Source organism: Anolis sagrei, chromosome 3 (genome assembly GCF_037176765.1).
Source record: "Anolis sagrei isolate rAnoSag1 chromosome 3, rAnoSag1.mat, whole genome shotgun sequence".
Taxonomy (NCBI): Eukaryota; Metazoa; Chordata; class Lepidosauria; order Squamata; family Dactyloidae; genus Anolis; species Anolis sagrei.
Genome location: NC_090023.1, coordinates 261,213,824 through 261,225,066, shown reverse-complemented (window position 1 = coordinate 261,225,066; position 11,243 = coordinate 261,213,824). Strand labels below are relative to the sequence as shown.

Here is an 11,243-nt window from a genome sequence, read left to right as displayed (position 1 = left end):
TTCGTTGAACCATTGCAGGATTTCAAATAGGCCTATTGATGTCAGAGGCACCCCAGCTTTCGATTTCTAAAAGTTCACTAGTCCTCATGACTGCAGCAAAGGGGTCAAAAGTATCCACTGCTTGGAGGCTCAGCAGGAAACCTGCAATAAATATTTTACTGACCAAGAGACCTCACTGGCCAATACCACTATTTCTCCACTCCAGGAATGTTTCACGTTACACTTGACCTCTGTGCATTTACTATCAGTTGCCAGTGTTGGCTTTAGTATCATTATTTCAAACTCTGCAAGAGCCTAGGAAACAATCCAACAACCAGGACGGCTACAGAAAACATCCACATTAGGCTTTCATCTTCACCTTCTTCATCCGCTCCCACTGAGAGCATCAATACAGGGCACATGGCAAGTCTAAAACCTCTCCACGGTCATCTCCTTTCCTTGGAATCTAAAAAGGAGATTCCATTTCTTACTGCCCATAAGTTTGAGAAAATGGATTAATGATCCAAAGCCTCAGAGATGATCCTAAAGGAGGTATTTTTTTATTTTAGTAGCTCCGATGATCCCATTTCTGTGGTTTCTCTTTGGCAGGGAAGGTTCAAGCCTTGCCAAACGCCAACTCACAGCACTGAACTGTGGTAGTTAAAGTGGTGCTAAACTGGATTAAATCTACAGTGCAGATGGACTCCACTGTTTCCTTTCTTATAGCTTGGGATGTACTGCGTTTTAAGTTGTTATCCAATTTGCATTCTAATTTAGGGAGAAACCTAATCTAATCTAAGGCACACTTTCCCCCATTTAAGGAACTCCAAAAATGGGCTGCACATTAGATTTAAACTGTTTTACCTTTGACAGAAGGAAAAGAGAAGAGGAGGAGGAAGAGCTCCATCCTCAACTATTCTGCTGGGCCCCCACTATTTTGGCCTCAACCAGATGGTTGTTTACTGTCTGGTTGAGCTAAGCCCCGCCACTTGCTTCTGTTGCCTCCCCAGTAGGACCATAGATTTAGGAAAATAGAGTAATGCTGACAAGAGGACATGGCCGCTGTGACAATCAGGATGAGGGCGAACAAATAGAAATTGAATCCAGACAAGACAGAGGTACTCCTGGTCAGTCGCAAGGCCGAACAGGGTATAGGGTTATAGCCTGTGTTGAACACGGTCACACTCCCCCTGAAGACGCAGGTTCGCCGCTTGGGTGTGATCTTGGACTCATCACTGAGCCTGGAATCCCAGGTCTCAGGTGACCAGGGGAGCATTCGCACAGTTAAAACTTGTGCGCCAGCTGCGCCCGTACCTTAAAAGCCTGACTTGGCCACGGTAGTCACATCCCGTTTAGACTACTGCAACGCTCTCTACGTGGGGTTGCCTCTGAAGACTGCTCGGAAGCTTCAAATGGTCCAACGATCAGCAGCCAGGATGCTAACAGGAGCGGCACTCAGGGAGCAGAGCACTCCACTGCTGCGCCAGCTCCACTGGCTGCCAATTTGCTACCGGGCACAATTCAAAGTGCTGGCTTTAGCCTTTAAAGCCCTAAATGGTTCTGGCCCGACCTACCTGTCTGAACGCGTCTCCTCCTATGAACCAGTTAGGACATTAAGATCGTCTGGGGAGGCCCTGCTCTCGATCCCGCCGGCTTCACAAGCACGCCTGGCGGGGACGAGAGATAGGGTCTTCTCAGTGGTGGCCCCTCAGCTGTGGAACGCTCTTCCTGCAGATATTAGATCGACCCCCTCCTTGCTGGCATTCCGGAGGAAAGTAAAGACCTGGCTGTTTGAACAGGCATTCGACTAAGCAGTGTGATTGATTGACTATCGGAACACGGAATATCGGATAACGAGTTTGGATTCTGATTTCATTGATGAGACCTCATGGATTTGTTATATTGATGTAATGATGTATTGATATTGATGTTTAATGATTTGTGGTGCTATTGCATTTAAATTCTTAATGATTTTGTATTGTGTATACCTAAATTGTTGTAAACCGCTCTGAGTCGCCTAAGGACTGAGAAGAGCGGCATACAAATAAAGTAAATAAATAAATAAATAAAATAAATCCAGGTTTCTTCCCTCTCCCTCCTCACCCCACAGGAAAGACTGCGCTTATATTTAATGGTGACTTAATTTGGTGAAGTGCAATGATGATAACAACATCAATAATAGTTATAATGATTATAATAATAATGGGTGCAGTGCCTAAAGACTTTGGCCTGAACTTAAAAATAATCAGTGCTGACAAAATTACCATCTATCAGCTGCAAAAGGCCGCCGTATTAGGATCTGCACGCATTATTCGCCGATACATCACACAGTCCTAGACACTTGGGAAGTGTCCAACATGTGATCCAATACAACAGACAGCAGAGTGACCTTGTTTGCTGTGGACTTGTCTTGTTGTGTTTGAAATAATAATAATAATAATAATAATAATAATAATAATAATAGAAAAAATTACACAAAATGAACATCAAGGTACTCTGGGATTTCTGAATGACAAGAGTTTTGGAGCAAAATACTCGTTAACTCATGATTGTGGGGGGGGGGGGAGAGTATGGATCGTCAATGTTGCAATCCCAGGTGACAGCAGAATTGACAAGCAGAAACTGGAAAAGTTTACACAATATGAGAATTTAAAGATCAAACTGCAAAGACTCTGACACAAGTCAGTAAAGATGGTCCCAGTGGTGATCGGCACACTGGGTGAAGTGCCTAAAGACCTTGGCCTGCACTTAAAAACAATTGACAACATTACCATCTGTCAGCTGCAAAAGGCCACCCTACTCAGATATGCATGCATTATTTACTGATACATTACATAGTCCTAGACACTTGGAAGGTGTCTGATGTGTTATTGAATACAACCGCCAGCATAGTGATCTTGTTTGTTGTGTACTAATCTTGTTGCGTATCTAATAATAACAACAACAACAACAACAACAATCATCATCATCATGATCTGTCAACTGCAAAAGGCCACCTTACTTGGATCTGTGCACATCATTCGAAAATACATCATACAGTTTGAAACGCTTGGGAAGTGTTAGACTTGTGATTTTGTGATACAAAATCCAGCATATATCTCTTGTTTGCGGTGTCATACTGTGTTTTTGTATCAGTAAAATAAATTAATAATAATAATAATAATAATAATAATAATAGTATGTCCCAGTCATGGGAAAGTAGGGGAAGACAAGACTGTACAAAGGGTGAAGGAAGAACCAAGGGGAGGGTTTTTGCCATTTTGTGTGTTGTGGCTCCCATACAAGAGGCAAAGAGAGAAGGATCGATTGAGAGAGAGACTCAAGTAAAATTGTTATTGCCTTTATTCGGCCCATGCCCTCTCGCACGGTCCAGATGGCCAGTACACGCACTCGTACACATGCAAGCTCGCCCGCCGCTCCGAGAGGAAGCCCCTTTCGCCCTTTGGCTCAGGGCCGCATAGGCTTTCGGAAAGAAAGCAACAACAACAACGGGAGGGAAAAAAAGAACCCCAAAAAATAAAATAAAAAAAGAGAGAGAAGTGTTCCAGTCTTTTTGGCAGCAATCACAGCGTGTGTCAAGAAAGGGATCCGCGGAGACGGGCGGGCGGTTCACAGAGCCTGTGCCTTCCTGCATAAAACATGAAGCCGGGAGAGGCGAGGAAGGAAAACCGTGCCACGGCTCTCAGCCTTGCTCCGCTTGAATCCCGCTGGGCCGGCCGACTGCCTTTTTAATGTGCGGATGTCCGTCCATGTGATCTCTGTGCAAAACTCGTGCTGATGGGCCCCTGGAAATGCCTAGAAACGGCCCCTGGCTTTGTAGTTCCAATGTGCTGGGCCTAAATGAATCCACCGCTGTCTCCCTGAAGGCGGAACTGGCACGATTGTCTCCGTCCACATCGAGAGGGTTGGATCCCTCCAGTTCCTCCTCCCTCTCCCCTTTCCAATGGAGGTGCTGACATCCTTCATTCGTCGGCGGGAGTCGTCTTTTCCTCATTGCTGGGGATGGAGGTGGAGAAGTCACCAGAGTGGGTGCCCAGAATGGCCCAAGCAGAGATCTCGGGGAGTGTTGAGTTAAAAGAAACCCAAGGATGCTGAAGAGTTGACCACTGTGGCACCATCGGAGGGAGACGATGGATGCTGGGATGAATGAAGGGGGCAAAGGCAGGGAAAGAGGTCCACCCCATAATGTGTCTTCAATATGAAGACTCTGCATTGCTGGTGGGCCTTTCGAAGCACACAACAGCAAAAAAAGGGAGAAAGGAAAGGGGTGGGGGGAAGGCAGCGTTCCTTCTGGCCCCTCCTGGAGTGTCTTTAATCTCGCTAGGATCATCCTAGTCCATGCCAGCACTGGGTCTGTTGAGAAGCCGCACATAAAGGGGTGGGATGAGGTCGGAGGGAGGAGGAGGGAGACGGCCCCCCTCTCAGCCCCCAAACTCTGGAAGCTGGTTAGCACCACAAACTAGAATCCAAGGGAGATTTCCCACCGGGTCAGTTCCAAACCCAGAGTCCTTGGTTGTCAAACCTGAACCGGCAACGTCTGGTTCATTTGTAACCTCATGTCCTGTATGCTGCTCAGGATTTTCTTCTGATGTCCTGCTAGCGTCACCCCTATCCTGAGCAAGTCCCTGGGAAAAACAAGAGGAGGAAAGAAATCAGATGGCTTGCAGAATCCAAATGGTCAAGAGGGAGCAACAGCATTCTAGTGGAAGAGGAGGCGAAAGGCCTTGTTGAACTACACCATTAAGCCATGGCAATGACAGGGATATCAAAATTAATACTGCATATTCACAGATTCTGTATCCGTGGATTCAACCATACATGACTTGAAATATTCTCCCCCCCCCCCCCAAAAAAAAAAAACAAATCCTAAAAGCATCCCTTGATTTTACTATTTTATACAAGGGATACCTGGGTTGTTGTAGGCTTTTTTCGGGCTATATGGCCATGTTCTAGAGGCCTTCTCTCCTGACGTTTAGCCTGCATCTATTGCAAGAATCTTCTGAGGATGCTTGCCATAGATGCAGGTGAAACATCAGGAGAGAATGCCTCTACAACATGGCTATATAGCCCGAAAAAACCTACAACAACCGAGTGATTCCGACCATGAAAGCTTTTGACAATACACAAGGGATACCATTTTGCTATGCTATTTTATATAATAAGATTTGAGCATCCATAGATTTTGGTATACACGGGAGGAAGGGGAGGTTCTGGCACAAAATCCCAGTGGATACAAGGGGTCCACTGCATGTTAAGCTCCGGTCAAGGCCCTGATTCGAATCTGGGAAGTGGGATGAGCTCCCATCTGTCACATGCAGGGACATGAGAGAAGCCTCCCACTGGATAGTAAAACATCCGGGCGTCCCCTGGGGAACATCCTTGTAGATGGTCTATTCTCTCATACCAGAAGCAACTTGCAGTTTCTCAAGTCGCTCCTCACACACACACAAGGGCCCTAAAACGATTCAGTCAGTATGTATTTTGTTCAACAGTCCTAATTCAGGAGCACATACTACCTGGATGTAGATGTGTGTGTGTATAGATAGAAAGATAGATAGATAGATGATAGATAGATGATAGATAGATGTGTATGTATGTGTCACATCAAAACCAACTAAAGGTTCATTGATACTGAATGCAGTTTGATATCACTTTAGATGTCATGGCTCAATGCTATGTAATCATAGGAGTTGTAGTTTAGTGTAGAACCACAGCACTCTTTGGCAGGGAAGGCCATAGACTTTGCAAAATGACAACTCCTGTGATTCCATACCACTGAGCCATGGCAGTTAAAGTGGTGACAAACTATGTTTGTTTAACAACAGTGGATCCCAACCTGTGGTTGATGGACCACCAGTGGTCTGCAAGAACAAAAATATGGTCTGAGGCCTCACCATTACTACACTGTTGCCTCAAAACCATGTGGCAACGAGAGGGACTGGTCTCATGAAACCTTCTTATATTGTCAGGAGGGGAGAAACTGACTACCCACGAAAGATTCCTAATACCACATCAGTTCTAGATGATTAAATATGGTTTTCTGTGGGCGTGCAGATGGAGACTACTGAATGGCATATCTTCCGTATCAGAAACTAGAGCTGATGTGGTCTATCCAATGCAATTTTCTGAATCAGCAACCCAAATAACCAAACCAAATCTAAAGTTGACCAAAAACTGATTTGTAACTCTTTTGGTACTAATGTTGGAGAGTGGTTCCTGGTCAAGTGGTCCCTGGTAAAAAAAAAAAAATGGGAACCACTGATCTACAGCAGTGTTTTCCAACCTGTGGGTCCCCAGATGATTTGGCCTTCAACTCTCAGAAATCCTAACAGCTGGTAAACTGCCTGGGGTTTCTGGGAGCTGTAGGCCAAAACACCAAGGACCACAGGTTGAGAAACATTGTTCTATAGATGTAGGACATGGAAGGAAACTGCTTAAAAAAAGCCTTGTTGGGTCAAATGGAAGGTCCATCCAGCTCAACTCCCTGATTCCAGCTCATGTAAGCTAAGTTACTAGCCCTGTAAATGCAGTCTACCAAATGCATTAGACAATTGTAGAAATGGTGGAAAATTGAGTTATGGATACATTTAAGAGGGAGGAAGGATTTCCAAAGCAAAATGGAGAGAAATTACTCTTCCCCAGGTCTTTGCCTATCTGCATATCTAAAAGAATTATGTGCAATAAAATGTGTCCTTTATCAAAAACCTATTGGGGTTCAAAACCACGTTTTGAGAAAAGAACATTTCTTACATTTGAAAAAGCTCGCGGGCACAGTCGAGAGTGCCTCGGGGCATAATTAATTTGTGCCAAGTGATCCTTTCTGAATGCAAGCACTCTTGCTGAAGAACTTCAAAACCACTCTGCCGATTAGGTCAGGGTCCACCTAGTCTGGCATTCTTTGAATTCTTCACAAGCATCTCAGCAAGGAAGGAGATGATCCACCCGAAGTTGGCCAGAAGACAACAATCTATACTTGCCCACACATGGTCTGGAGCATTCCTAAACCCACTGAAAATATTTGAGGCTGTTGTTTGGGTGCCGGACAAGAACTAAAAGGGGAAATCTAGGTTCGCCCAACCAGCAACTGGGTGAATGAATATGGGGTTGCAGTTTTACTCACCTCACGGGATTATTGTGAGGCTCAAACAGAGAAAGAGGATCTTTTGGGCTTTAGCACTTTATGTTACGCAATCGCGTTTGGTGGGGAGGAGAGACAGGGCCTTCTCGGTGGTGGCTCCCCGGCTTTGGAACTCTCTCCCACTAGAGATTAGATCTGCTCCCTCCCTCCTGACTTTCAGGAAGCTACTAGAGACCTGGCTCTGGAATGTGGCATTTGAGGACTGAATCTATAACCTTCGTCCACAAGGAAGGAGGATGATGAACTGTGACTATGACTATGACTGTGACTTTATTGACGATTTGGCTTGGGTAATTGTGATGATGATGTTTTTACTGTATTTCTGTACTATTAAAATCTGTAATGATGTTGCACTCTGTTGTATTTGTATATTATTGTATTTGCATATATGTTGTAAACCGACCTGAGTCCCTCGTTTGAGGTGAGAAGACCGGTATATAAAACTTCCAAATAATAATAAATAAATAAATATGTTAGTACTTTATGTTTATGTTAGGTTGGTATCCACTGGATGCTATTTATTTATTTATCGTGCCAGGAGCAAACCAAAACAGTTGCATTGAATTCAAAACAGACAAACAAACAAAACACAAAATTTGCAGACTTGGTATTCTACTAAATGTCCTTTGACTGGATGCTGACGTGTCATTATATACAATGGCAGAGTAATATGGTGCCCTTAATGTAATATAATGACAAAATCAAGGTTTGCTCTTTGGATTTTAGCTTTTTGGAAGATGTACAAGTCTTAGATGGTTGAATCTGTAGGTACAGAGCCTATGGATTAGGCCTGTGCGGTTTCGTTCGTTAATTTCGTAATTCATAAAACATTCGTTAATTTTTGCATTTACGGTACGATAACAAAACATATTTTCAAACCCGGAAGGGTTTTTAAATATCGAAACGGCAACTCCCACAGTATTTACGAGCTTTCGCCTGTTTTGTAAATGGGGCGGGCGGGACGAAGGGGCGGCGCGAGCGCACACCCAGTGAGCCAAGCACCGCCCCTGCCTGTTGGGCGCCCGGCCCGCGCGCGCTCACCCTTACAACCGGCCTCCGCGCGCCATCCAATCGGCTCCGGCTCCTGCGCCCTCCTCCTCCTCCTCCTGGCACTTCCTTCCTGCAACACAGCTGGGAGGAGGAGGAGGAGGAGGGCGCAGGAGCCGGAGCCGATTGGATGGCGCGCTGCGCGCGCTCACCCTTACAACCGGCCTCCGCGTGCCATCCAATCGGCTCCGGCTCCTGCGCCCTCCTCCTCCTCCTCCTCCTCCTCCCAGCTGTGTTGCAGCCAGGAAGTGCCAGGAGGAGGAGGAGGAGGGCGCAGGACCCGGAGCCGATTGGATGGCGCGCGCAGCGCTCACCCTTACAACCGGCCTCCGCATGCCATCCAATCGGCTCCGGCTCCTGCGCCCTCCTCCTCCTCCTCCTCCTCCTCCCAGCTGTGTTGCAGCCAGGAAGTGCCAGGAGGAGGAGGAGGAGGAGGAGGGCGCAGGACCCGGAGCCGATTGGATGGCGCGCGCGCGCGCTCACCCTTACAACCGGCCTCCGCGCACCATCCAATCGGCTCCGGCTCCTGCGCCCTCCTCCTCCTCCTCCTCCTCCTGGCACTTCCTGCAACACAGCTGGGAGGAGGAGGAGGAGGAGGAGGAGGGCGCAGGAGCCGGAGCCGGAGCGCAGGAGCCGGGGAGGGGATTCCTGCAGCGCCGGCTCTGCCTCCGTGGCCCGCCTGAGATGAGACCAGACCAATACCATCTGATTGCCACAAATTGAAGGCTGCATCCATCCAGGCTCTTTTGCTGTGAGTTTTCAGGGCTGTATGAGTGTATGACCATGTTCCAGAAGCATTCTCTCCTGACATTTTGCCCACATCTATGGCAGGCATCCTCAGAGGTCTGTTGGAAACTAGGCAAATGGAGTTTATCTATGGAATGTCCAGGGTGGGAGAAATGAAAGCCATTCAATGCTAATCAAGGTGACCATTACTGCAACATTCACACTTACAAAATGTTTTGTAAATATTTACGAAATTTCGTAAATAACAAAACATTTTTTTGGAAAGTTTTGTAAATATTTTAAATATCGAAACAAAAAAACACCCCAATTACAAATCGATTTTAGAAACAATTTTTTTCTTGATCAAACAGGCCTACTATGGATATAGGGAGCCAACTATAATGTTAATGGTCGAACTAGAAAGATACAATTAGAAAGGTTGGATAGATAGCTTGCAAGCCACAAAGCTTCCCAATCTTATCCAAGTACAACACAAAAACTTTGGAAGGCTGGGAGCAAGGACATGAAAGAGTTATTTTTTGAATGTAAATTCCCAGAATTCCCTTGGAAGTTGTTATCCAAAACAATAATTAGTTTCAGACCCTGATTCTGAGAATTGTCATCGTATAAAGTTTTGGAAGAAAAGCAACTTGTATTGATTTCGAAGCAAGCACAGCTGTCAATTAGTGCTTTCCCAAGCATACTGTCAAATTCTGTCACATTTACTTGAAAATATGACAATCTAAAATCACATTTTCTTGGTCTTTGAGAAGAAATAGTTTTGCAACATGTCCCCAAAATTTTGTTTTTTGCACATTAGGCGTTTTGAGTCTTCTCTGTGAATACTGTGTTTGCACAAAACATTGCATTTTGTTCAAAATACATTTTCTTGACCCAGACATATGATGTACCCATGAAAAATACAAATCTTTCCTGACAAAGATACATTTTGTACAAAATATCCCCCTTTCTTTTGGAGACAAACAAAGATTTTTGAAAAAAAGATCTCAAAAATATGAAGATACTCAAATCCCTTTCTGATTTCTTGTGAGTAAAGACTGATTTTTTTTCATTTCGATGTGCAAGAACATATCAAACGACAATTAACTGTATTTCTTTGATTTTAAGACGCCATCGATTGTAAGACTCATGCTAATTTCAGTGAAGACCCCAGTGGTGCAATGGGTTAAACCCTTGTGCTGGCAGGACTGCTGAAAAATAGGTCAGCGGTTGGAATCCAGGGAGAGCAGGTTGAGCTCCCTCTATCAGCTCCAGCTTCCTGTGCAGGGACATGAGAGAGACCTCCCACAAGGATGGTAAAACATACCTAGATCACCCAAAATTCTAAGATGCGTCCCATTTTGTGCAGGCAGGATTGCTGACCAATAGGTCTGTGGTTTGAATTCGGGGAGAGCAGGTTGAGCTCCCTCTGTCAGCTCCAGCTCCCTGTGCAGGGACATGAGAGAGGCCTCCCACAAAGATGGTAAAACATACCTAGATCACCCAAAATTCTAAGATGCGTCCCATTTTTAGAGATGTTGTTTGTTTGTTTGTCGTGTCAGGAGTGACTGCAAGTCGCTTCTGGTGTGAGAGAATTGGCCGTCTGCAAGGACGTTGCCCAGGGGACGCCTGGATGATTTGATGTTTTTATCATCCTTGTGGGAGGCTTCTCTCATGTCCCTGCTTGAGGAGCTGGAGCTGATAGAGGGAGCTCATCCACCTCTCCCCGAATTCGAACCTGCGACCTGCTGGTCTTCAGTCCTGCCGGCACAGGGGTTTAACCCACTGCGCCACTGGGGGCTCTTTAGAGATGTTTATATGGGGGGGGGGGGGGGAGTGTATCTTAAAATCAAAGCAAAATGGCACCTCCTTATCTGCATAAAGTATAACTGAGTAGGGCTTTCCCATTCCGATACTTACTCCGCGGTCATTTGGGCCACCAGGTCGAAGGAGGCAAAGCCAGCGTTGACAAAGTTCTCCTTGTACCGTCCCATTTTGATAGCGTCCAGCCAGTCGCCCACAGTAGTGAAGGTAGTATAGTCCGGCACAGTGCGATCCAGGAGTGGCTGAGACACGCTGCAGAAGGTGAGAGAGCCCAGAGGTCAGGCAAGGCTTCAGGGGGGAAGACAGGGCTGCGGGTGGCAAGCCTGGCAGTCACAAAAGGCTAAGGGGGGCATCCACTTTCCCTGTCCACCCTTTGCGCTCTTCGCTTAGGCCCTGGCTGCCGCCTGTCTCCAGCCCCCAAGGATATATCCAATGTTTTTTTTAATCCGCCATAAACCATGAGAGCTAGAAACTTGATTCTACTAGTCCAGACACAGCAGGTTGCCTGTGCTTGGAGAGGGTGAGGGGG

General features: G+C 46.0%; 1 protein-coding gene across 1 annotated transcript in view; it reads right to left on the bottom strand.

Moving 5' to 3' along the window:
• Positions 1-3,303: 3,303 nt before the first annotated feature.
• EPHB3 (EPH receptor B3) overlaps positions 3,304-11,243 on the bottom strand; it is a 145,994-nt gene continuing 138,054 nt past the window's right edge. Inside the window, exons 15-16 of the mRNA XM_060767418.2 lie at positions 10,811-10,966; positions 3,304-4,604 (exon numbers count right to left, since the gene is read on the bottom strand). Coding sequence (XP_060623401.2) covers positions 4,496-4,604; positions 10,811-10,966 — 265 coding nt within the window. The 3' untranslated portion in view covers positions 3,304-4,495. The remainder of the gene's footprint in view (positions 4,605-10,810; positions 10,967-11,243) is intronic.